The sequence below is a fragment of the Tetrao urogallus genome (assembly GCF_951394365.1).
Source record: "Tetrao urogallus genome assembly, chromosome: 1".
In the NCBI taxonomy this organism is placed as follows: Eukaryota; Metazoa; Chordata; class Aves; order Galliformes; family Phasianidae; genus Tetrao; species Tetrao urogallus.
Genome location: NC_136813.1, coordinates 113906811 through 113934251, shown reverse-complemented (window position 1 = coordinate 113934251; position 27441 = coordinate 113906811). Strand labels below are relative to the sequence as shown.

At 44.2% G+C, this 27441-nt stretch overlaps 1 protein-coding gene across 1 annotated transcript in view; it reads left to right on the top strand.

Moving 5' to 3' along the window:
• The window catches only part of ARHGAP31 (Rho GTPase activating protein 31), a gene marked incomplete at both ends in the record, with an annotated part of 51362 nt that extends 24519 nt beyond the window's left edge, over positions 1–26843 (top strand). Inside the window, 11 exons of the mRNA XM_079540398.1 lie at positions 7369–7471; positions 7970–8114; positions 13126–13208; positions 13901–14008; positions 15609–15754; positions 16888–17086; positions 18843–18967; positions 21362–21421; positions 22279–22905; positions 23216–23520; positions 24381–26843. Coding sequence (XP_079396524.1) covers positions 7369–7471; positions 7970–8114; positions 13126–13208; positions 13901–14008; positions 15609–15754; positions 16888–17086; positions 18843–18967; positions 21362–21421; positions 22279–22905; positions 23216–23520; positions 24381–26843 — 4364 coding nt within the window. The remainder of the gene's footprint in view (positions 1–7368; positions 7472–7969; positions 8115–13125; positions 13209–13900; positions 14009–15608; positions 15755–16887; positions 17087–18842; positions 18968–21361; positions 21422–22278; positions 22906–23215; positions 23521–24380) is intronic.
• Between the last annotated feature and the right edge of the window lie 598 nt (positions 26844–27441).

Below are 27441 nucleotides of genomic sequence, written 5' to 3'. Positions count from 1 at the left end.
GAACAGCAGGGAGAACTGCAGATTGCCTGGCACAATAAAATCTAACTCAGAAAGGATTAAGGAGTAAGCTAACACTGAGAGCCAGGCATGGAATATATGAACTGATCACCTTGGATTCTCCAGGTTTTGGGTCCTAAGTATCTTTTGTAAGAATTCCCAAGCATCAGTTGCATTGTTTCTATGCTCTTTACAGCCAAGAAATAGTTACAATAGTATAGAATTGCTCCTAGCATCGTTTTTGTGCTGCAAGATGAGCAAGCCAGCATCAGCTTGCAGACTCAAGTAGAATATGGATACTGTGGAATATTTGTATACCTGACTTGCTGCTGAAGCCCTTCTAAATGGAAGCATTCAGGTTAAATGAAAGCAGGAAAAGCTGCTGAGAGCAGGAAAAAACTTATGAAATCCATTTTTTTTTCTTTGTTTTGTTACCAGCGGCAAAGTAGATTAGCATGGCTTACATAGGTGTCTGTGCTTGAGAGTGGAGAAAGGAAGAAAAATAGGATACATTGTGACAGCTGCAGTCCATAAACTTGTTGATTGATTTGAATGAAAGGTAGTCAGTGAGCACTCAAGAGACTAGTGCCTTGAGTACTGTCCATCCATTCTTTTTGGCATTCTTTTCTTGCAAGCTGCTACTCCTGGATCCCCTGAGCTGCAGCACCGATGCTGTTCCACTCGCTCCTGCCACAGAGTTATAAAAGTTAGGAGTGGAGATATCCTGTTTGGTTATCTGGTCTGTTTTTTTGTTGGTGTTTTTTTTTTTTTTTTCAGGAAACCCACAGCAGGATGTTTCCCTAACAAAACTATTCTTGTATTTAGTACAATCTCTTCTCAAAAGTGCCTGCACGACAGAATTTGCTGGCCATGTCAAGATATGAGCTGCATTTCAGAGAGCTAGGGTGACTGCTGGAGTTGAGAGTCAGGATTGAATTTTTGCTTATGCAGTGCTTTCTCTGAGGTTTTCCTTGGTGTACTGGTTAGGTCTGCTGTGGGCTTTTTCATTTCTTCCTAGAGCATCCTGGTTGTCAGGTCTGCTTTGGAAAATCAGGTGTTCCCACGTATCTTATCCTTATAAATTGTTTAGAAATGTGACATGTAAGCTGAGTGTAAGACCAGTGGGAAAAAACCTTGCCAGTGCTGCCACTGATTTCATTCAAAATCACACAGCTTAAAGGCTATGCTGAAGTGCATTTGTTTGAAATCCACCTGCCCCAGTCCAAGCAGCACTTAGTGTTCCCATGTCCCACACCAGCCATGGAGGTGGCTGGCTCACAGCATCTGTGTTTGAGCCCATTCAGGATGGTGCTGTCACTGCAAGGAGTTGTGCTGACCTTCATGACGTTGCAGAGATGTTTCCCACAGAAACAGAGGGGAAAAAAATACAAAGAGTGTGACTTACACAGTGATTTAGTAGTGCTGTCCATGCAGACAGGGTCACTTTGGCACCAGCTATTCATCCCTTTTCAAACTGTGTTTATGGCAGTGAGTGGGGAAGAGAGAAGGAAAGCTCCATCAAGATGATTTGGTTTTTAAGCTTGTTTCAGGTTGTTTAGCGACCTCACAGTGTTCAAACATAGGTGTGCATGTGTGTGTTCAGGGTGGTTCTAGTAGCTTGGTGCTTGCAGCCAAAGTAAACACTAGCAGTTAATGATGAGACCATTTTATTATCTCTTCATATGTAAAACGAATTTATTGCTGGGAAAAAGTATGCGCAAACAACCCAGAGAATTAAGTCTTCTGTTTGTCCTGGTAGGCAGAGCACAGTTTCCCCATTCCCAGTTCTGCACCTTACCTCTGGGCAGAGGAGGTCCTCTGCAGGGGTTCCAGGCACTGCAGCCCCTTCCGTCCCTGACTGCTGCTGACCAGGGCACTGTGGAATGCAGAGGAGGTGATGCCTGCAGGCAAGGCAGGATCCATTCCTAGCTTTCATGGGTTGGGACTGGGAACTGGGAAGCAATCTGGAATCCTGGCTGCTTTGGTGAACCAGGGCTTGAGTGAGCCGTGGAGAGAAGAGCACGGTTTGATCTTTGGAATCTGCTTCTCAGCCAACCTTGTGCCTAGTAGAAGTCAGAGGAAATCAGCCAAGCAGAAATAATAATAAAAAAAATAATCCAGTGAATCAGCATTTAGGCTCGTGATTTAAAAAAGGAATCATCAGGAAATGAAGAAAAATGTCACACTTTATATACTAACTCTCAAGCTCGTTGCTACTTATACAGTGCTGTTCCTTTCCTATGATTAAGTGGCCAAGTTAATGTATTGGTGTGTTCTAAAACGTATACTGTTTTGTTATGTTTGTGTGCACAAAGAAACATCTCTTGCTTCTTATAGACTGAAACACTTCCTTTCTAGAGGGAAACACCTCCTAGTTCAGTAATGTAAGAAGTTGAAACAACAGACTGTTTAGATCTTTATTATTTCACAAACTGACATGATGTGATAGGAAACGTGCATTATTGTTAAGAGCAATGGAAGAAAACCTTAACAAAAAATGAAAAATACCTAAATACTTAAAAAAGTAAGAAACTGAAATGATGAAATACAAATGCCAACAACTTTTTTATGGCACAGGATTCATTCTTTGGGGAAGTTTTTGAAAAAGAAAACTACAGTTTCTTGCAACTCAAACACCAAAGTGTTTCAAGTGAAGTGAAATGCCTGTATTTATTCCTCTAGTTCCTTGAACTAAAATTAAAATAAAATTAAACTCCTTCCATGTAGCATAAACAAAGCACTAAGGAGAATCTGAATAGCTGTCATTAGTTTTTATCCATGGCAGGAGATTTTGGAAAGAATAACAGAAGGAGAAAATCAAAAAGGAAGCCTGCTGCTATTCAGAGTTCAGTTTTGTACAGTGTGCTCTGGACAAGATGACCCAGTCCAGGTTAGCTAAGTATAAGCACAACCTCATTGGATGGCATCCACACTGACAAGTTTGTGTGGCTAACTTAGCAACCTTCTCCCTAGGGTCCTTCTATGCTGCATGGACACCAAGAGTTTATTCCAGAAGGCATCACTGAAGAACACAGGCAGTTGTTTGCATCTCCTCCTGGATTAGTATCTTCCTTGCTTTTTGCTGTCTTTGTAAGATGGGGTAACTCCCTCTCTCCTTGTGATCCTCTTAGGGCGGATAGGTGATTTAACTGAGTACCAGCTGAAAGGTCGTTTTGGTTTTGATCCTTAAAGATCGGCCCAAAGACAGATGAAGTCCTTGCCGGATAGAAAGAGACCTCCTTGCTCACTGGTGGGAACCTTTGCTACACCATGGCTTGGAAAGGTCAGGAGAAGGAAGAGAGCTCTCGTTCCACACTAAGATGTGAGAGGTTTAGTGCACATCACTTGTGCTGGAAGCTTATGGGAACAGAAGACTGAGAAGTAACACCAGGCTTGGTGGGAGTGGCAGACAAGTAATGAAGCTGGCATGAGCTGTGGTCGTGGAAAAGACCCTGCTGATGATAAGCGTCTGTCTGCTAAGCTTGGAGGTGATATCTAGTGAGAGTTGAATGAGTTACTGTGACTGCTTTTCTGGTTTATTTTTGTCTAGGGGAAGAGAAGTATTGTCTTTTGTGTGCAGTATGTTTATAACTCAATTTCCCTTCTGACTGATGCTTTGCTCCACACTCTCCTCTCCTCTTCCATCTGTTTTCTATTGTAGTTTTAAATGAGGACAGTTCGGCTGTCTGGCAGAACAAGCGGGGTCTGTGTGACACCAGCTGCCTCTTCCAACTTCTAAGCTTCCAGCACAGTTTTAATTATAGAAGCGTCAAGAATTGGAGACCATCCCCCCTCCCATTCAGTGCCTGCACGCACACACAGCTTCTGCTACAAATCCCCATCCCCATCTGATCTTCCTGCAGGAGACACCCACAGCTCTGGGACTGTTTCGTTCTGCACCTATGGTTGGTAGCCAGATCCAAAATGATCCAAATATTTCAAAGATGGCTGGAAGTGGGAGGGACGGCCACTCAGATCCCATATCCCTCAAGTGCACTGAAGACCAAGCTTTATAGGAGATCAGAGCTGCTTAGGAATTTCAGAGCTGCAGGTTGTGCTCAAAGAAAACACTTACTGTGCTCCAGTTTCATACAAGTGCTGCATTTAGGGACTTGCTTTGCAGGAATCTGATGCAGTCCTTTCACCTCCAAGGATCTGAGGTCAAAGTCTGTAATTTCTGGTTGCAGGTGAAATATGTCCTATGTGGGATTTTATTGACATCACGAAACTGCCACACATTTTGGCATAACTAGCTGTTTCTCTTCACAAGAGTCAAAGACCTGGTATGGCAGAAAGTCATGTATATAATGAATGAAGGGCACTGCCAGAAATACAGGAGAAGCCCAGGGCTGGAAAAGAAGGGCGGGTTACAGGGCGAGAGATATTGACAGAGGTTGGTGCACACTGTCCACTTGGAGTCTCTAAGGTCATCTCTATTGTGGAGTCTTCACTCACTTTCAAAAATGAGTTGAGTTTTATATCTTTGCTGCAGATTATTCTCCTTAGATCTGTTTTTATCTTACCTCAACAGATGGAGCTGGCCTTCTCTGGTCTATGTATAAGAGGTTTGCTTATGTGCCTGAGGCCTTCTGACCTAATTTATCCCAAAGAAACTTAAACCTCAGCAAAAAAAAAAGATTATTTAATAGGTCTCACTTGTGAGAGGTCAAATTAGATGCAACAAACATCAGTGTATGCATTTTTATTTGGCTCACTCGTTCTTAACACTGGGGTTTTAAAAAGTATCTAACAAAGGGTGCTGTTGGTATGGACTGTAGTCATGTGGCTACATGAAAGTCTGTTTAATTTTCTAACAGACTTTGTCACATAGCTTTCCAGCTCAAATAGGATTTCTGTTCAACTAGTCTTTTTCCAGATAGCATGGAGTGGTTCACCTCTTGTTCCACCCCAGTGGATCTGAAGGGAATAGGATCAGCCTAGCTTTCATTTGACTGCTTACTTCACATTAGTCCCCCTAAAGAGACCTCAGCCAAGAAGGCAGTCTTAATGCGCCACATACACATAACTTCTGCCACAAAGACAGTGCAGACTAACCAGACAAAAATGAAGAGGAGGCCTGATGTCATTTGCCTTTCCTTCTCTTTATTTCTAGCATGCTCATCATCATATGATATAAGTTCTCTGTTACAGTTACAGATAACCAAGACTTATTTTGGGATAGGAAGGTCCTCTTTTTTGATGTGTCACTTGGGCTTTTCTCAGCAAGACATTTAGGAAATTGTATGCTTTTGGTTTGCTCTGTATCCTTCCACATCACCCAGTTCCCTTAGGAGTTGGGTGCTGGAGGCACTGCAAAGAATGTTTTCCATGTTCCTCAGGGAAGTCACTGGTGTAAAAAAGTCCACAACTGCTTGGTGAAAAGCTTTTGCCCTGTAACTTCACCAGTTTCCCATGACTGTTGTTGTTGCAGTAGGGTAAGGTCCCTGCCAGAGGCTCAGCTGCTAGTTAGTCTGAACCCAGCAGTGTGAAGCTCTTAAAAATCAGCATGAGGACTTTAAGTGTGATCCAACGTGGCTATTGGGCCGGCATAATGAAACCATGCTAAAAAAACAAAAACAAAAAACAAACAAAAAACCCACCCAGTCAATATTCTCTGTTACTCTGAACAGACTTCTTTGGCCTCCATTTGGGTTGGCCACGCTAAGGGACACACAAGAAGGACCTCTTCATCTCCCTCAGTACGAGCTGAGAGGCAGAAGAGTAGCGCTTCCCTGACTCTGGGCTCAGCAATAGCGTGTCACCGAGGCAGGCCCCAGCCTGGGAGCCCTCCTCAGCCAGGCCTGCAGCCTGGTCTGTGTGGTAGTGCAAGCCCACGCTTCTGAGAAACCACGAGCTGCCTCCGGCCTCAGTGGCACCTTGGAGAAAAACAACAATATGCCAGCCTTTTGTTTTTCAGGCTGTCCTTGTGGTGCTGCCTTTGGATCCTGTGTGATGAAGCATGTGCTAATATGTCATTATAGCCCTGAACTTGAGCAAGAAAGATCAGGGAAGGTCCAGCCAGAGGCATTATCTCTGTGGTGTCACAAAGATGCAGTAATTGCTATGCCTGGTTTTCCAGTAAAACGTGTGGCTTAGCCTGTTTTCTTCTGTGCAGCTTTCCGAATGCGCAGTGCAGCAGAGTCAGCATTACAGCAAGGAACTTCAACTTTTGCATTTACTGGCTTCTGTGCTTATGGCTGTGTGAAGCACTGCGTTAAATACACAGTAGTTTCTAGCACCTAATAAGGAAGGACTCTCTTACTGTTATTGTTATAGCTGGGGTTGTTATAGAACTGGGGACAGGGAGGCTTGGTCTGACCAAGAGAATGGGGGGGGGTTCCTGTGCCTATATAATGGGAAAAAATAAACACAAGCTTTGGATCCAGGTCTGGATGTAAATGTTGTGCCTCAGATTCCTCTCAGCTTGAAAGCTGTTAAGTCCTTGGCTGGTTATGTTGATGGAGTACTTTTGAAGCCAATGTCAGATTTTGCCAGTGTGCAGATCTAGTCAATATTTGAACTTTATACCCCCTCTGTGGGAGTTTATGAGCAGTAAACCATGGGTATGTAGGCTTATATGGAAGTGTGAATGCTTCTCTGAGTTTTATCCAAGTCCATCAGTCCTTTTGGCTTGATTCAGCGAGGCTGGAGCTCTATCCTGGGGAGAGGGGATGTTCCTGGGCCCTCACGCTTTACCTCATGCTTTCAATTAGAGTGAAATTGCCTCTTTTTCTGGAAAGGAAAAAGAAAGAAGATAGAGAAAAAGAGAAGCCCTACCTTTCTTCCCACAGTGTTTCTATGGCTTCAGGCTCAATAATTATCTCATGTCAGCATGATATGGCAGAAGCACCGCATATCCTCAATCCACAAATTAGCCATGGATATTTTGTGGGGTTTATTTTTCATTTGCCCTCTATTTCTTCTGTTATTGGACCCTTCTCTGAGTCTGCTGAGAGCCTCTGCTAAGTGTTTGATGGAATTGTCTCCTCTGCGGTGACTTATGGAAGCTCTCAGTACGTATTCACTAGGGATCACAAAATAATAGGGGCTGGAAGGGACCTCTGAAGATCATCTGGTCCAACCCCCTTCTAAAGCAGGTTGCCTACAACAGAAAAGCATCCAGGCAGCTTTTTAATATCTCCAAAGAAGGTTCCATAATCTTTCTGGGTTCCAGTGCTCCGTTACCCTCAAATTAAAGAAGTTCTTTTCCAAGTTCAGATGGAACTTCCTGTGTTCCAGTTTGTGGCTGTTTTGCCCCTCATCTGGTTGCTGGGCACCACTGAGAAGCGCCTGGCTTCATCCTCTTTTTTAGATATTTGTAAGTATTGATAAGATCTGCTCTCAGTCTCTTGCTTGCTTTTTCTCTCCTAGTCCCCTATGTGCTGAAGAGCTGTGCGGAGTTCATTGAGACTCATGGCATCGTGGATGGGATCTATCGCCTCTCAGGAGTGACATCCAACATTCAAAAGCTGAGGTAAGGTTTGAATGCTGGAGGGATTCAGTGACATTGCTCTGCATCTTTGTGTTGTTAGTCCCTCAGGCACATACTGGGGTCGACAGAGCTCTGCACTGATGCAGAAGGGAAATGGTGTCCAAAGCTGGTAACAGGGAAATGCAGCATTTCAGGGATATAATACATGACTAAGAAAAAAGCCTCCCTTTTACATCTGTTAATGGGAAAGGCCCGGAGGGTCTCAGCACAAATGCTGAGTTGTTCTCTCTCACTTTAAAACAAAGCAATCTCTTTATATCAGTTTAGAGGCCCCTTGTGGAACTCTGCTAGGGAAACCAGAGACTAGTCAAAGTCTTGAGGCCTGGTCCCAGAAGCCAATCTGGCCCAGGCAGTGGATAATAGAGACATCTTCGCTTTTCAGTTTGTTTCATCCTCTAGCTGTGAAGAAATTATGCAGAGTGGAGTTTTGACATGATACAGCTCTTACTCATCTACACTGCTGCCTCCATGTTGTTTCAGACAAGAGTTTGTTTCTGACCAATGCCCAGACCTGACACGGGAAGTTTACCTCCAGGACATCCACTGTGTGGGGTCACTCTGCAAGCTGTACTTCAGGGAGCTGCCCAACCCTCTGCTCACTTATGAGCTCTACAAGAAATTCACGGTGAGACCCCTTTCTGCCCTCATTCCTAACCAGCAGCATGGACATGCCACAGGTTCCCCTGTGACAGCTGTTTGGGTTTCAACTCCAATGTCCTGGTTTCTGGTGCGTGCATCTGTATAAACACTTCTCAGTGCTTTTCCCTTCTCATATTGTGCTGTCTCTCTTTCTCTGTCCTTGCTTCTTCCCTGCACTGCATGTTTATTTTTCTCATTTTCTCTGTAGTTTCCTTCCTTTTGTTCATTTTTTCCCCACTGCATTTCTTCCCTGGTGTTACTCTTTCTTCCCACTGTGCATCTCCTCCCAGAACTCCTAATTCTTTTTCTTTTCCTCATTACTGTCCATCACTGGAAGCCTCTTGGGTCACCTGGGGCTTGTGATCATAATTAGTAGGAAGTGATTTCCTCTTCCCTGTCCCTCCCACAGTCCTTGACACCTGAACAAACGGATTGCTCAACCCACTTGTAATGTACCAACTTTTCTGCACTGTAGCATTTCCTCAGAGGTTGTCAGAGAGCAAATGACAGCACAGATTATGCCAGCTATGACATATCAAATCCATCATGCTCATGTTGTAAATACAAACAGCAGAGGGAAGTGGCAGCTGGCCAAACAGAAATCTCCAACCTTGTTTAAAGGGATTGTAATTCAAAGAGTAGTAAGTCAAACAGACGTAGATTATACATGGATACAGCAGGAGACTGCAGGGAGCTGAGAAATTAGACCACGAAACCTGAATTTTTAAGAGAGTTGGCTAATTTTGGTGACAGACAATATTTTATTAAAAGGTGGCACAGCAGGCTACACTTGTCATTAAGGTTGCCTGGTTCTTACCCTTCTAAATCCATTTTCAGTTGTTTGTGACACCAACAAATATAAATCCAGTCATTCAGGCTGAAATCGTCCGCACTAAAGGTGTGAATTTTCAGCTACAAACGTTCACCATCTTCTTCAAACAACTGCTACGGGGGGATGGGAAGGAATGTTTTTTCAGAGTTAGAAACATCCGTCCTTTGTTAAGAATTTCTATCATCCTACTCTTCCTATTTTCTGGGCGGTGGAAGGGACAAACACTGCCAAAAATGTTGGATGTTGCAGAGAAGACATTTTGTTGACAAAATCATGTTTAAGCAACTTTAGCTTCAAGTGCTACTATCTGCATTTTCTCTACCCTCTGTCAAGCACTTGCAAACAGCACTTCACAGCAGGCACCGGGAGAGACCCACAGGGTCCACACAAGAAGACATTCTTTAAACACTCCTTGTGCAAAAGGTCAGGGAAGTCAGGTAGATGCCAGGGACTATAACTGAGCTGAGGAACACCAATTTACTAGTCTTCTATGCTGCTTGAGACAACAGTGCTAGGTGTCCTGCTATTTTGACGCCAATTTTTAAGTAAGAGTTGGCTGTGTTTTGAGGTGGTGGATAGTGAAACCTAAGTCAAAGCAGATCTGAAAAAATGTTCTATACTCTCAGGATATGGAGATCCTTAGTATGTAAGACAGGCTCTCCAAAATGGAGACAGTAAGAATGAATAGGACCTTGAAAATACAGAGTATTACTCATTCATAGTAACTGATGAGCCTCATTCTTGCTGGAGATATTTGGCTAGTGTCTTTCTGGCTATCACTGCTGATTTATGAAAGAAAAGCGCTATAAAGGAAACGTGAAGATTCAGATGGAAACCTTTTTTAGGAAAGAATGTTTGCTGAAAAACACAGTTTTGAGCTGATGACTTGCAGATTTTGGTTAGATACATTTGGTAAATAGTTTTACTCAAAAACAAAAGGGAAAACACTTCTGTAACTATCCAAATGTTTTTTTTACGAATACTTTCTAAAGGAAATGTTTCAACATTAAATCAACACACCCAACTCTCAAATAAAGCATATTTCAAAAAAGGGGTTAAACAGCCTCAAATTTGAATGAAGTTTTCTTTCACTTTTAGTTGAGTATGATGCTTGGTCAGCATTGAACAACTGCCTGTTAAAATCTCGTGCCAGCTCCCCAAAACGTTATCACTTTGAATTGACCTAAAAGTGATGTTTTTAAACTCTGGCTTCTTAAGTTTGTCCTCTCCACCACAAGATCCATTATTCACATAATTCTACTCAGTACGGATTTATAATGGGTAACCCAGCTGACAGGAAACACAGTCAGATACAGGGAGGAAAGAAATCAAAAAGGCCAAATCCCCAAGGAGCAGAAAAACTGCTAGTGGAGCGTGCATGTGCGTGGGATGTCTGAACAGGGAATGGTGGCAGCTGTGCCTAAGCAGAAGAACGCTAGTAGGAGTAAAGGATGCATGCTAATCCCAGCCTGTCTGACTCACTTGGAGCTGCCTCTGAGATGGGATAAGCTCCACTTTGAGTCACCGGAGTGATTCAGACATTTTCAGCTAAGGAAAGTCAAATTCTTAATGACTAGAGAGGGTTTGGCCTTTTGGTCATCAGTCATAGATGTAGCATCACAGTCACGACCTCAGTGGCTACCGACCTTTGCAGAACAGTGCCCTCCCACACTCATTAGTTTGCCATCTGGTATTCTGGTGATATGTACTTGTATTGTGGGATAGATAAGTTGACTTTGCTTGGCTTGTTCCAACCTGAGCATAGAGGCTGATGATCCCTCATGACAAATCAACTAGGTAGGAAGCCAAACCTACCTTTTCTCACTGATTGCTATTCCACTTACTAATCAGGACTTGTGAACTGTGTATTCTAGAAAAACCATTGGAGTAACAAAAAATCCAAGATTTTTAGTTGCTTCATATACCTTCTGCCACCCTCAGAGTGCTTTTATACTGCTTGAAAGATGAAAATATAGACGACATTAATTAATGACACGATTCATGGGAATATAATAAATGGAGTTATTGGTTCTTCCTTGAATTCTGTTCCACTGTTCTAATCCTGAGCTTGGAGAGGGCCTTGGATTTCAAAGGCACAACAACAAATATGGGTCAGAAATGTGGCTTGGAATCTAAATGGGTTACAAACTCAGGAAGTCTGATATTCATATGCTAAGCATTAGGTCTTTGAGACCTGGAAGTTAAATGTAGAGATGAAAATCAGCATAGGGGGAAAAAATACTATGTACGGTCCAGTTGAAATACAATGTTTAAGATGCACCAGTTAAAGTTTATATTCCTTGAAGCCTTGTGCAAAGATCACGAAGAGTGCTTACAGTTAGGTTTTCCAGGGTTATAGTAATAAGTTTTCTTTTTCTTCTTTCTTTTCTTACTTTTTGAAGTGGAAAGTCTGCCCCTAAACATCCTGATGAGTCTTATGCCTCGGAGAGGATCTCTGACTTGGCCCTTCCTCCATTCCAAGGCATCGTATCATCAAAATAATCAGAAAAACAGGAGGAAAATTAGCACCACTTTCTCAAATTTCAGAATAGTCTTGTTTCCTGCTCGTAGTTGGAAATGAAGCTTATAGCCAGATCTTTTCAGTTCAGAAGGGCTTGTCCTTTGCAGTTCAGATATTTTGCAATTGCAGGTGACCTGGCACACTGCTACTATGGATCACTCTCCTAGGCAGAGATCCAGTTCATGCCACGTACATGTGCAGCTGCCTGTGGGGACATGGCAGGTCATGGAAGAGTTGTAGTAGTGATGGCAGCATGGTGACACAGCCCATCTGTGACACTGAAAGGCTTGATTTCCAGCCTCCTAGAGATGTTGACATTTGGACATTTGTGTGAGTGTGGGCTTGTGACTAGGATAAGTATTTGGCACTCTGCTGTAGAAAGAGGTATATTCTACCACAAAGAGTTAAACTATCTTTAATTTAGGTAAAAGAAGGGCATCCACATCTCATGTATACCAAGCTTGTGAGTACACGCATTTTTCTTTGCCGTGATACCAGTGAGAAAACTAAAGCTATAGGGCATAGATCTGAATTCCAAGTCTTAGGGAGTAAAACAAATTCCTGCTCATCTCTGACCTTGAATCTAGCAAGATTTGACTTGGTTGCACATAAAGAGGTGGTCTGCAGGGAAACAGACGGTGACCTGAATAGGAATAGCAGTATGGTTACCATGGATGTTGTTGTGGCAAGGACGAGAAGATATTTCTGCAGTTGTGCCTAATAATTTCAGGTTCACGATGTTAAGGCAAAACTTCTGCTGGCAGCATAGTTCCCTACATCTTTCTCTGAATTCAATCCAAACCCCAGTGGCAGCAGTGTAGGCAAGGGGTTCCCAGTCACGCACTGTTTGAAGTTGCTGCTGATTTGTCCTCCCCCAACAGAAAAATTGAAAAATAGTAGCTGAACAGACGAATACCAATGCAGTACACTCCTAGAAATGCAGACAAAAATTATCATGTCTCTTCTGGCTCTTGCTCAGTAGACACTTGATCAAGACCAACTTGAATAACCTTCATTCTAACTAATCTAGTCTAACCTTGAGTATAAGAATACATTAACCTACCTGTACTGTGATTTTACTTTTCTCATCATAAAAGATGCAAACTCACACATACTCCTTCTAGCTATCTTTAAATGTCAGATAAAAAATTGCTTATTTTTATGAATATAAAACATGCACATCCAAGCTGTTTTCATAACACAGGACCTGAAAGACCTATTATTTTTCAACACGGTTTTGGGTAAGAGGGATTTACTATTTTTCATTTTTCATTATTTTCACTTCTCTTTTTCCCTTCATTTCTATTTCACCCATTAATACACAAATTTTAAAAAGGAAAAAAAAAAAAAAAGAGAAAAAGAGACAACAAACATAATTCTTAATTGAAGCTCTCAGTTTTCAAACTCCAGCTCTCCTCTAAACATTGACCATCCTGTCCCAGGGTTTGGGGAAAGCATGCCAAAATTTCTGCAGCAGATTTCTGCTGTGCTGGGAACACAAAGCAATGTCTTCTACCAATAGCTTTGCAAGGTAACAAGAGAGCATTCCCTCGGAGACAGGCTGTCTCATGGAACGCTCCTTATCCCTCTTCCTTTTCCCCTGAGCACACTGACAGGGTGGACTATTTCCTTTTGTCTCCACAGGAAGCAGTATCACGCTTCCCCGAGGATGAGCAGTTGGCACGGATACAAAATGTCATCCAGGAGCTACCACCATCACATTACAGGTAGGAACATATCCACCAAAGCTCTGTGGAACAAGATGGTGGCCTTCAGCATTAGGAAATATTGATTGAAACTGCAACAGAGTTAATTTCCAAAAGTTAATTCCCAAAAGCTGACTCACTGTTTCCAAATCTGACAACAATTAATCTGGCATTTAAATGCCATCCAGGAAATTGTTGTTAAATAGACTCTCCCTGTCTCAGTCTATCCTCCTCTTTCTTGGGTACAAACACCATGGCATTCTTGGACAGTGTCCTGGGTGTGGTGAGAAGCAGATAATCTGCTGTAGGTACTTGAGTTACGCCATCAGCCTTTTCAGGACCTTCCCTTTCTCCCATCCGGATGCCATTTTCCTTGCCCTCATTATGCTGAGGATTGTTTAGTTCGTGTTTAATTCTTGGCCACCTCAGAGCAAGGTTGATCAGGCATTCACACCACCCCATGCAAACCCTGGTTCTGTAAATCCTCTTCTATAGGACCTGTTGGGCCATTGCAAACACTGTCCTCCTTGAGGAAGGGACAATCCTGAGATCACAGCTGATTCTGAGGCCTGCTGTCCCAGTAGACAAGTATTGGTCATCTGAGTTGAAGGGAGAAGGCATAGTAGGCTGTACTAACAGCTTAGAGGTGACATTACCATGTGCACGCTGAGTGATCTGACAATTTTTTCTCTATTTGTGTGAAACTACTGTAGAACACTGGAATACCTGATCAAGCACCTGACTCACCTGGCCTCCTTCAGCAGCATGACCAACATGCACACCAGAAACCTGGCCTTGGTGTGGGCTCCCAATCTCCTCAGGTATGGTAGAATCCTCTCAGCCAGAGCACTGTGTTAAGCAGCAGTGTGAGTGCCTGGAAACCCCATCCACTGAGAGAAATGAAAAAGCAGGAAAGAAACAGAACAACTAAAGGGAACATCAGAGCAAAACAAGTAGCTTTTAAAAAGAGAAAGAGTTCTTTCAGGTTGAATAATCTGAGGTTTTACTGCCAGCATCCAAGGAAAGTTGTGGTTTTGCTTTTTGCAAAAATAAAGCTGTTATTTGTAAGTTGAGTACACTGATTTAAAAATGAGGAGTTAGCTCATCACTGTGGAACGGAAATGACATTTCCGATGGTGCCAGTACTTCTGCAGTGCTGTGGTGTGAGACATCAGTGCTTGGAAGACAGGGAGACAGAGCAACAATATCACAGTCCTGTGTCCAGCACTGCTTGAGTATAAGTGAAATAAGGCTGGTAGACATAATTGGAAGCTAGCAGTGCATTGCAAGACCACCAGATAGATTTTGTTTGCCTTGCCTGGCACTCTGGAAAGAGGCCCAGATGAGATGCAGGCAGATGTTTGGCTGATATGCTGTAGAGCTGAGAAAAACAAGAAAATGTATTACCTGAAAAATTGATATTGAAATATTTTGTATCTTGGTGAAGTTGCCCTCTCCATTCATCCCAAACCCATGTGTTCAGAGGATGGAGCTATGCAGGATGAGTTCAGGACTGCTGCAGGGCAAGTAGAAGGGACACTGCAAGAGTTACAGGCAAATCACAAAAAAGACAGAGCAGCTTCTGAAAAGGAATCAGATGTTGACTCTACTGAACATCAAAAAGTGAGAACATCACAACTGAGATGTTTTCATTCCAGCATCTGTCCTTGTCAAAAATCTGGTCTGTTTCCTTCTGCAATCTATTTTAAGTGCAAATCTTAAGGAGGATAAGAAAGGGGAAAGCAATGCAACTGCAGTTTCCTTACATGGTTATCCTATTGGCAATGCCCCAAGCTATTATCTAACACACCACTCATTAACTTTACAAAGGATCCATTGCCCAGTGATTATTTCTTCAGCAGCACTTTGGCATGTCAAGATAAGGAATGTTTCTTTGCTGAGAGCAAGAATGAGAGTGTGAGAGTGCAGGGGGCAGTGAAGAGCCTATTGGGACACGTAGCAGAGTATTGTCAAAACTTACATGGGCTTGACATGAGCAAGCTTCTGAGAGATTTCACTCAAGTCTTCCTTGGAGAGATGATTGAAGCATTGCATAAGGGGTCAGGAAGTAGTGCTTGAAGGTTCCTGTGTTATTTTTCAGACTCATCTTTGAATGTGGTAAAAGAGATCCAAAGTTGGGAGAAAGAGAGCAGTTTGAAAATCAGTTTTATCTTCTATTGAAAGACAAAAAGGAAAAATAGCATGGGGCGGAAAGAAAATAACAGAAATGAGAGGAAAAATGGAAAAGGATTTTGAACAGAGTGAAAAGGCAGAGAGAAGAGCCTGGTGAGGAAAGGAAGGATGCAGCAAGAGCAAGGAAAACATCCTTGTTCCAAGTCTTCCAGGCAGAAAGCCAGTCTCTCCTTCTCAGAGGTCACATGTGGTAATGCTGGCTACTAGTATACCTCTTTGTCTATGCAGGTCAAAGGAGATAGAGGCTGTTGGCTGCAATGGGGATGCAGCTTTCCTGGAAGTGCGAGTCCAGCAGTTGGTGATAGAGTTCATTCTGAACCACGTGGATCAGATCTTCAGCAACAACAGAAAAGCCAGCTCTGCTGAGAGCATTGGTAACCACTTCCTTGCACCATCTGACCTATCACTTGCCCTGTTTTCCAGCTCTAACTGTATCTACTGTACACTAGTATTTCAAAATCATCAAGGTTACCATGCTCATACACTCTCCTGAACAAACCTTGATCCCAGTTCCTCACTAATCTAGTCATTCTCACCCCATTTCTAGCTTTTCATTTTTAGAACTAGCTTCTTTCAGTGTGCTCCTTGATTGCCCCACAACTCATATTTTGCATGATCCCACCTGGTTTAACCCTTTCTGCAAAAGGAAGACTGACTAGCTTCTTAATCTGGGCCCAGATTTTCTCTCTAAGACCATCAGCCATACTTTCAATAACATAGAAGGCAAGGAATGAGGGACTGTGTCCTTACTGAGGCCAGCACTACAGCAAAACACCATTTAGCGAATTCTAAGGCTTCTGGTTGTACTGCAGGTTCTCTTCATAGCCATGAAATGCATTATATCAGGGGGAAGTTCTTTACAGAGAGAGTGGTGAGGTGCTGGAACAGGCTGCCCAGAGAGGCTGTGGATGCCCCGTCCCTGGAGGTGTTCAAGGCCAGGTTGGATGGGGCCCTGGGCAGCCTGGTCTAGTATTAAATGGGGACGTTGGTGGCCCTGCATGTGGCAGGGGGGTTGGAGATTCATGATCTTTGAGGCCCCTTCCAACCCTGGCCATTCTGTGATTCTGCAATTCTGCATCAGAAAGGTATGGTAATGCTGGGTTTTAGAACAGCCCCCTTTCCTAGAACAAGACAAGGAGGAAGATGTGGAAGTGAGGAAGAATTAGTCACCAGGCATGGACTGGAGACTCAACTGCTCCAAAATCTTGGGAAGGAGAGAGGGGAACATGTATAACCTCGTGCTTCTCAGGGACGCTTCTTTCTCACCAAAATATCTACAGCATATGTGTAACACAGCCTTTGACTGACAAGTGTGGCCCTGCTGTAATGCACTCGGATGAATAAGGTTGCTAGGGAGATAGAAGGCTTATCTGACAAAAGCCTCTCTCTCTGCACGTGCCTCTGCTTTCCCCTCTCCAGAGGAGCTGTGCCAGTGAAATAAAGACATGGAGCTCTTGCTCTCATCTCTTCTCACCCCACAGCTGGAATGTACTTTTTTTCTTTACAGAGAATGCACCGGTTGTGAAAAATCTGACTCACCCATCCACCTCCCTGCCAATGAAGCTGGTGAGCCTGGAAGAAGCACAGGCTCGGAGTTTGTCAGCTTCCCACCCTGCCCGGAAGGAGAGGAGAGAGAACAGCTTGCCTGAGATTGTCCCTGTAACAGGGTCTTTCTTCCACACAGTTGTTGACCTCCCTGACAGCAAGTAAGTGCTAAGAGGGATGTAAAGTGTGAACAAAAAGAGCAGGTTCCCAAGCATGATTAGGAATGAAACTTCTCTTAGAGTGACAGCCCCACACCTGCACACATGAATGGAGAGGAAATTGCATACCCTTCTCAAGTGGCAGAGTTGACAAGCATTTCAACTGCTGGGTTCGTAGCTTCACTAGTCCACCTCCCTCCACAAGGGCAGAGCCTCCTGGAGGAGGAATTAATTTCTATGCATCCTCACGTGAGCACAAGGTTTGGCTAAAAGTGGGCTGGGCATGAAGCAGTCCAGGACACTGCTCTGCCACGAGTTCCACCTGCTGGTGGCTGGTTCGTAGCACTCTAGGTGGCACTGACCTGTGTAGCTTCATTCTTCTCTGCATTCCTCTGCACTCATGGCCAAGCAACAAGAAAAAATTTCTCTTCTAGCCCTAGGAGATATTTACACAGTGGCATAAATACTGAGAAGAGTCCCATTTCAGCTGATGTTGCTGCAGTTGTTGGTACTGCTGCCCAACCTAATTATTTATCTATTGGTCTATCTATCAGTTGATATATGGCTACTCAGCTGCCTCATTCTGAGAGATTATAGCCCCTGCAGCAGGAGACTCATTAATCTACTGACCCATAAAGCACTGTAGCAAAAATATTTCTTCACACTTGATATATTACAGGAAAAATGAGCTATCTAAGAGAATACAGGCTAAGAGGATAACCAATTTAAGACAAAAGGGTGTATTGGCCCTTTACAGCATGTTTTCTTTTCTCACTTAAAGAGAACAGTCCTATCACTAAGATATTAATTGTCTTTGTAGGACTGATTTGTGCTCTTCTGAGTATTGTAGTGAAAGAAAAGCAGAACTGTGAAGGTAGAAAACCCGTTTTGGGGAGCAAGACAGGTAAAATGATTCTTGCTCTTGAAGATTGAAAGGATAGGAATCAGGATAGGAAAAGAGGAATCAGGATAGGTTTGTGAAGGAACTAACAGCTGAACTAAACAATATTCACAGCAGAAAACTGGCTTCGGGAACAGCAGCTTCTTTCGTTTTAAAACTGGGATTTCCAAGGAGACACAGGGAACTGGCATTCCACTTCATCTGACATTTACAAGAAATTGATTTAATTCCCTTAAGCTTTCTCATTTCAGTTATTACATTATACCAGCATATGATCAACACTTACGATTAAATTCAGATTGACTTGACAAGCATTAATAGCCACTTGTATTATGGGATCCTTTTATTTTTGCAAATCCATAAAAGCTATAACTCACAAGGACTTTAAAGGATAGCTCTGTGCACCACAGAATAGTACATGTTCTATCAGTTCTAGCTGGAATTTATCTTGCATTCTGTCATTAAAACCTGTCTAAAAGACAATTTTTCTTTACTGTGTTTCAAGACACTTTTAGCCTTGGAAACCTCTCTTTTCTGGAGACAGGCATGGTTCATCACTCAGTCAATCACAGTTGCTGTAGAATGATGCCAGAGCCACCTCTGTGAAGACTTGGCTTAGGTATCTTTCCATCCATGACACAGTTAAATCAGCAATACAGAGAAATCATATGCAGAAAAGGGAGAATTATTTATGCAGCTATCTATGCTTTGCATGCACTAGAATTAAAAGAGGTGAGAGGAAAAGAGGGTCAGCATTGAGTAGAGCGAGCTCAGAGGCTTTTATGGGATACTAAAAAGATAAAAGACTCTGAGGTTAGGTAATTTCCTGAGCAGGTTTTTTTTTTTTTCTTTTTCCAGGAGAAAATTATCTACCAAGTCCAAGAAATGGAAGTCGATATTTAACTTGGGCCGTTCTGGCTCAGAATCCAAGTCTAAGCTGAGTCGAAATGGGAGTGTCTTTGTAAGGGCACAGAAGTTATCTGGTAAGAACACAATATTCAGTTCACTCTTTCTCTCCACAGCTTCTCTCTTGGCACTGATAGCAAGGGGAAACCTGTACCCACATGACACTAATGCCATTTGGCTTCAGTCTAGTGGAGTCATGTTTTTCTCCTTGTTTCATGGACGTCTTATTTTTGCGTGATGGCAAGAAGCACCCTAAAGGATGATATGCCTGGCAGCTACAGCAAATATTCCATCTTGGTATGTGATAAACAGGCTCCCATTGCCCAGCTGTCAAGCCGAGGGGCTAAGAAGTGCTATGCGGTATATTGGGTTGGAATTAGCCCACTCCAACCCAGCCAAACCCTTACATTCCTTACACAGCACAGATGAATATGAAAATGTTGTCCTTCCAGACTGTCCATCCACCAAAAGGCACTAAATAACCAACTGTCTTCAGTGCCTTCATGAAAAATAAAGGAGTTTCTATGCGTCCTGTATCTCTGTACTTTGAGTGAATGGATTACTTCTGTAGCATTGACAAGGGAGAAGATGTCTTTCCTCCTGGCTGCAGTCCCAAGTTCTAACCCCTCCTGAGCTTCAGTAGCTTAAGTGCTGTGCTTCCTAGAAAATTACCTGGGAGTGTAAATTCTAAGCATTCAGAAATGATGACTCAAGTTCTAAAAAACATGAAGATAACTTTAAAATAATTATTATTTTTGAAAGAAATCATAGCTTATTTCTACCTAATTTTATAAAGAAGTGTTTTGGGCACATATCTCCTAGTTTTTGTGTTGGTTCTTTTTTTTAACTATCCTCAAAATTGGGAATTTACTTATTATAAGGAAGATGAAGGTGTGAATTTTTGCATAATCTCATGAATCCAGGAGCTGGTGTTTAGAGGAATGCTACCAAACACTGCAAGACTTACAATAGTTAATGTTGACAACGTTACCTACCATGATATATAAGTGAGGCAGTCCTCAGATCAAATACAAGTGTGAAGCCAAATTCTGGATCCAGTCTTTTTTGGATCCCTGCCTTCTCTCTGTTTTGCATGTACAGATGGCCTCACATAGGGTGCCCACTGCAGACCTTGAAATAGCTCTCCATCCTATTTTGATCATGGGATCACTTTTTCACTTTGATAAGGAATACTCTGTCCCAAAATAGCGCTAGCTCAAGGATGCCCAGGAATGTTTGGAGCCCAGTGATTTTGGGGGCTGAGCCTTTTTTCAAGCACAATACTGAATGACAGGAGGCTGTATATTTTCACCAGCAGTTGCACAGAAATGCTGAAGCATGTAGAGATTTAGGCACAGCAGTAGTGCAATAAAGCAACGCTTTAGTGCTGCCATGTTGTATTTTTATGCACTCTCTGCTTACAGCATAATGTGGGGGAAACACATGAACTTGCTGTTGAAACTCAGCACATGCTTTCCCACACTTTGTGTCTATACACAAGTCACATAAAATGTGAGCTCTGCTGTTTGAATTCTGTTCCTCTGGGAATGCAGCGCCAATGCTCAAGACATCGTGCCATATGAATGAGAAAGGTAGCCAGGATTCCATACAAACGGGAAAGGTAGCTGGAGTTTCTCCTCTGCTCATGTGAAAGTCAGTCCCAGAAGCCTTAATTAAATAAACAAATGAAGTCCAATAAGCCCTCTCACTTTCTCCCTTTCCTACTTTGTGCACTATTGTAAATAGCAAAGTTTGCTCCCAGATGTTTTCCAGAGCTCCATACATCCTTTTTGGGTTGCCAGAAACTTGCTGTTCTTGCCAGCTACTTTCCCCTCCATCTCCTCTTTCAGAGCAGTAGTAATCACACGTCTCTGAAACCTCTCAGGAACAGATGTGTAGAGCGTTTGGTGACAAATGGCAGATCATTTCTGGCTAAGTAAGTCCAGTGAGAATGACCAAGGAATAAGTTTCTTAAGGCTCTCATGAATTTCCTTCAGTGCCTACCGAAGGCTGGGTATGCTCATGCCAACAAGAGTCGGAGTGGAACACAAAAATAACTGAACATGTACTATGAGGAATGAGAGGTGGGAAGGCATTTATGCCAGTTGAGTTAAAAAGTCCCCACAGGCAATAGTGTGGTGTGACTGGGGAGGGCAATGGTGCATGATGGCTTTGGGGACGTCAAACTGCTACACAGTGGAGATGATGTTGACTGGCTGGGTTAAGCACAGCTCTCCATATGCCTGGCAGGTGCAAGGCTGTTGTTAGCACTAGCAGATCCCCAGCTGTGTGGACAAGTGTTGCGGGTAGTAAACCGCATGGTGTACATACAGAGGGGGAATGCTTGGAAATAGAAAATAACTTTGATGTCTGTCTGGCATGCCCGTCTATATGCAGCCTTTGTTCTTTATGGGCTGAAGCCTGCAAAGCCGTGGGATCTGAAGCCTGTTTCTAAAACTCATTTTCCACAGAAAAAGCAACTATTCGTCCTGCGAAGAGCATGGACTCACTTTGTTCCCTGCCTGTGGAAGGTGAGACATCCACAGTCTATGCTGTAAGGGTGAAGGGTGGCACCTCTGCACTCAGCTCTCTCTCCATGCCTGCATGTGGTCTGTCTTTCCTTATTTCACTGTGCTGTGTATCTTTATGTGCTCATGCTGCTGACATGTCCTCACCCTTCTGTGCATGCATTTTTAACCTTCAACTGTGCACCTGACAGTTATCACTGCACCTAACTATGTCTCTACTAGAACTGAGATTGCCTTGATTTTGTTGTTGGTTGTTTTGGTGGACACAAAGTTCCCATTTATAAGGAAAAATAAATATATAGGAATTTAAAATGCTTGTGACAAACCAATGGAGCTCTGAGCTGTGATCTCTGTGGGCAATGCATGCTAGCTGTAGAGTTGGATGCATTTTATTGAAAGGTGCCTCTAATAAAAATCCTAGAAGATTTCCAGAGGCGGGCATCCTATTCAGTCCTACCTGCTCAGTGTGAAGGAGGCCACATGTCTGGAGCCTGGAAGTTGTTTGGTGTCTTTGATCCCTCATCCCTCTCGTCTCTCTAGGGATATGTGGATGCTCATGATTCATAGAATCATAGAATCGTAGAATCATAGAATCACAGAATCATAGAAACATAGAATCATAGAATCATAGAATCATAGAATCATAGAACAGCTCAGGTTGGAAAAGACCTGAAAGATCATCAAGTCCAACTGCAACCCAACCATTCTACCCTACCTCTAGCAACCCTCCACTAAATCATGTCCCTGAGCAACACGTGAAGGGCAGAACCCATTCCTGGAGGGTTGAAGGGGGGCTCCTCTCAGAGAAAGACTGATGCTAGTTGTTTGTTTCCCACTGACTGCCTCATATCCTCCTCTAGGGGAGGATGACAAGAGCAGATTCAAACGGACAGTGACTACTGGAGGGTTTTTTGTCCCGGTGATGAAAATTCGGACGGGAGGCACAGGCAGCTCATATGATCTCAGCAAGGAGAACGAGTGGGAGCGGGAAGGATCTGCCACAGGAGCCAAGGGAAACTCAGAGCTGAGTGGGGTAAAAGCTCCCTGCCGGACATCGCAGGCCAAGTGCCCCCCCGAGCAGCTGAAAGTCTTCCGGGCAGCAGAAGATGCTGAAAACGAGCAGACTTCCCCCAAAGGTGGCCGCATGTTCTACACTTCTGAAACAGCTGCCAAATCTGGGTTTCCCAGCAGTCTCTTTCCCTTGGAGGCCTCCCCTCGGCACCAGAGGAAAGCGCTGAACATCTCAGAGCCCTTCGCTGTCTCTGTCCCACTTCGGGTGTCTGCAGTTATCAGCACCAACAGCACCCCATGCCGCCTACCCACCCGGGACAAGCCTTCCCTCTCCAGCCTTGAAGAGCTGACTTCCCTGGTGCCCGAGAGCCCCAGCCCCTCTACACTGGAAGGGGGAGTCCACATGAAGATGGAGCAGGCCGCAGAGAGGAAGGAAAAGTCACCTGGGCCTCTTCTGCCAATGGCAGCATCCAGAGGTAAAAGTGTGTGGGGTAGTGGAGCTAAAGCTTGGCTGTGGTGACACTCACCCTGCTCTCATGGCAGGGAAGAAACTAAGCTGTGCCAGGGCAGGCATAAGTAGTCATGGATTGACTTGGCCCCCGCTGAAGTACTGGGGCTGGGTAGGTGGTTGTCCTCACAGCACCACCCTGTTCTGCCTGGAGGGATCTCTTCAGTTCTGTTTGTTCTTCTTGGGTCACAAGAGCAGCGCTTTGTTTCAGGGAGCGCTGCCAGGTGCATGCTTTTTGCCACAAGTAGTAACAAAGTTCATTTGTGTTTCTGATCCAGGTTCTCTCTCTGAGGAACCGGTAGTCGCCAGAAGACCTGAGACCTTAGAAACTGTACAGCCAGCAGCAGAAAATCAGGAGATGTTACATGGGCAGAGCAGCAGCACAAACAGCCTCCAGCAATCCTCAGAGCATTGTCCTACTGTGGAGCAAGCACCAGCCTCAGACGCTCATACGGGACCGCTCCCTGCAGTTAAGACAGAGCAAGAGAGGCTCGAGATGAAGACCATCTCCCCAGAAGGCAGCTGCACCCAGCAGGAAATCCAGAAGGCTAAGCAAGAGGAAGGGTCACGCGTAAAGGATGTGGTAAGGAAGAAGTCATAAGAAAAAAGTTGGGGAAAAATGTCATGGTGGTGACTGGGAGGCTGTTCATAGTTTCACTGTGTGCCCGTAGTCGTGAAAACTTGGTCTGTGATCTAGGCTAAGCAGAGTCAAGAATTGACCTTGCATTGATTTCACTTCTGTCCATTTAAGCACTTGGTGATTTATCTTTGCAGCTACCTACTGTCTGCTCTTTATTTTCCCTTCCTGTAACTATGACTGCATTCAGTACAATCTGTCAGCTGTGAGACTCTCCAGATGTGAGACTGTCCAGGTGTCTGATACTTTTGACCCAAGGTCTCTGAACTCTTCTTCTATTTTTGCTGTTCTATTTTACTGTCCCGTACAGCTTGAAAATTTCTTTTTTTATTTCATTTTCTGGACACACTTTTTTCCCCCCCACTTCCTCTGTATTTCTACCGGACCTTTTTCATCAGATTTCTTACAGTGGTACTCATCGCAGGACATCTATTTAAAGATCTGTTGGCATATATTCTTAAACAGATTATACATTCCAGTGTGATTTGGGAACGTAGAACCCCTGGCAAGGCTAAGTGAGCACTGAATGGGAAGAGCTGAGAAATAGGCTGAGATATTCCAGTTCCTCATTCACCTCACTTTTTCAGTTCATCTTCTCAGGCCTCATTCTGGCCTCATCTCAGATCTTCTCCATAAACCTACTTGTTTATAAATGTATTTCCTTCACTGGGTTGATTACTGTATGTGTAACCATGAACATGCTTATCCAGGAGCCTGTCTTTTCTAAGAGACTGTATGAGGAAAATTGAGGAGTATTTGCAGTAAGTTGTGAACTGCCAGGTCATGGCATTTCTTCTGTTTTTCAGACTGAGGAGGATCCTGCAAATGCCCTTCTAGAACCACTGTGGCCAGAGATACAACATGAATTGAAAATAATCGAACCTGAAGAAGAACTCTTGCTTTTTCCAGCAGCTGACCCCAAGACAGTTCCAGTTTCTGAACCCTCTTCTTCAGTACAACCAAATAATTTTTCCTCTGGTCCAGAGCAATGTTCTACCCTGTCTGAGCAGAAATCTGCAGGCAGAACCCCACAGACCACAACTCGGGTGCCTTTATTTGGTACCACCAACACAGAACAACCAGACAGCCACCAAAACTGCCAGTCTGAGGTGGCTGCACAGCAGAGCTGTGCTTCAGCCCTACCCAAACTGGGAACTCCCCTGACTGGCATTGCTGCTCCAAAGAACCACCACCCAGTAGTGGAAGACAGTATGAGTGAATGTGTCACTCCTCCCTTGAAATGGAATTTTCGTAGTCAACCAGAAGCTAATGAGCTTACTCCAGGAGATGAATTTTCTCTTTCCAAAGGAGCAAATTCAGAATCAGAGAAAGGAAAAGACAGCACTTGCCAGCTGCAGAAGGAAAGTGATGATCATACCAGAGTGCAGACTCAGAGTGAGATGCCTGAGATAGTGACTGCTGATGGAAGGGACACATTTTCCTCCAAGGCACTGAATGGAGCTGGAATCCAGGAGCTGAAGGAGGGCAATGCTGTCAGCAGAACTCATGATGCTGGTGACCAGGATGACGAGGATAACTGGGCAGATAATGTGCAGAGCTTAGAGCTCGTGGAGCCGTGGGAGGATCACCAATGGGTCACAAGCCCACTCCATTCTCCAACCTTTAAGGACATTCAGAAGACAATACCAGAGTTTCAGCCACAAGATCAGAGATCAGAGGCAGGCCTTTCTCTTAGACCACGATTCAGTCGCAGCCTCTCTCTGGATAGTAAAGATACAGTGATGAGTTTGTGGACTATCCCATTCTCTTTCATAGATGCCCCTGGACAGCAGCAGCCTTGCAGTGACATTTTGCCACTGGCTCACGAACTGCCCAAAAAGTCCAGCTCTCCAACTAGCATGGGCAAAGCTAAGCAAGATGAGAGTAGTATGTGTTTTCCAGAAGAACCTCTGAAAACTGATGAACTGAGGTATCCCATCAGCAGGGAGGAAACACCAGCTAAGCAAGAAGAACCCTCCAGACTCCCTCTTCCAGAGCCAGAGAGAAAAAAAATGGATGTAAGCAAGGAAAACCCTTGGAGGTCAAAGTTTGAGCCATCTTTACCATACCAAAATGCCCCCGACAGTTCTTTACAGGCAAAGATCACAAAGGAGGAGTCATCCATGTCTCGGGACATTGCCCTGGCAGAAGACAGTGTTACCAAAGTGTGCTCTGCCACTGAGTCACTTCAGAGTAATAAAGATGAAGAAACACCTCGTAAAGTGAAAACTAGGCCGTCATCCCTCAACTTGGATTCACTCGTTCCAGCTCCAGACTTCTTAACATTTGAGAGCCTGGCCATGCCTTCTGCCACTGGGAGCTTCCTGTATGGGCAGAAGGAAGTGAAAAGCAGTGATTCAGTCCCATCTCTGTCAACCACCTGCCCTGCTGGCAGTAAAGGCATTTCCTGGCGCTCCCCGTTCAGTGCCCATGTAGATCTAGATTTAGATTACCTGGCAGTGGCCCACGCCACCACTGGCCGTCGTAACTCTGCCCCTGTCAGTGTGTCAGCAGTCAGGACCTCCTTCATGATTAAGATGTGCCAGGCAAGAGCTGTGCCTGTGATACCACCCAAGATTCAGTACACCCAGATCCCCCAGCCCCTGCAGGCTCAAAATTCTGCTCCACAAGTGGAGAAGAAAGAAACAGAAGCCAAGCAGGCTGGCAGGCAGACTCAACGAGTGGCATGGGGCCATCTGGAGCCCCCCAAGAGCCCACTGACAGAGAAGAAAGCCAAAGTGGAAAAAGAAAACAGTGACCCAGCTCAAAAAGACTCAGTGTGCCCTTGGCACAGCAGCCTTGGCTCTTCACTGGAGTCGTCTCAGCCCAGCCATAACCCTAGCCTGGATGCCCCTGTTCTGCGCCGAAAGCGTACTTCTGAGGGCGAGACAGGTGGAGATAACCCCCAGTCTTCAAAGATGGAGAGGCCATCAGGGTTCTCCAAGCCTTCCTATAGATCTAGGCCTGGGAGGCCCCAGAGTTTGATTCTCTTCAGTCCCCCTTTCCCCATTATGGACCACCCCTCCTCTTCAGCAGACTCCAGGGTGTTGTTATCACCCATAAGAAGCCCTACTCAGACCTCCTCTTCGAGTTCCATTTGTGGTGATCTGTCTGAAACTTCGCGGACCACACCTGAGGGAGTGATGCTGCGGAACAAAATGACCATCCCCAAGAATGGCCAGAGACTGGAGACTTCAACCAGCTGCTTTTACCAGCCACAGAGGCGCTCTGTGATTCTGGATGGACGAAGTGGGAGGCAGATTGAATAGTAACTGCTTCCCTAGCTCCTTTTCCATGGTGGATGGGATGGGAGTGTCCACACCAACACCAACTCTGTTTCCATTTTGCTGTTGTTATTACTGTGTTGTGCAAGAAGAACCCAATCTTTACCATTTCCTGCAAAGTGTCTTGTTATGGAGGGTCAGTCTTTTTGTCTTGCTTTTCCTTCCCTTACTTATCCCTTTCTGGTCCCTCACCGTCTACTTTTTTTTGTAAGCAATTCCGAAGATATATTCTTGTTGTCTAACAAGCCCTGTGGAAGCTTTATCCTCTCTACAGAAAACAAAGGAAAAATAAATGTTGGAATAACTACAGAATGGGGCTAGGGAGGGACACTGTTCTAAAGCATTGCATCTCTGGATGTAGATAAGGTGAGGAGGTAAGTTCAAATGTTTGGAACCTCCTGCTGTCTTTTCCTCACAGCCAGTGAATGGCCATGTCTATCTATCTCTGCTGTATTCTTTGGACAGTGTAAGTCAATATTGTAGGAAGCAGAAGGTGAAGCTGGCTGAGCAAGACACGAAAGGTGTAAGACACCCAGGGATGTTCCAGTAGCAAACATGCAACCCAAAGGTGCTGTCTCCAATG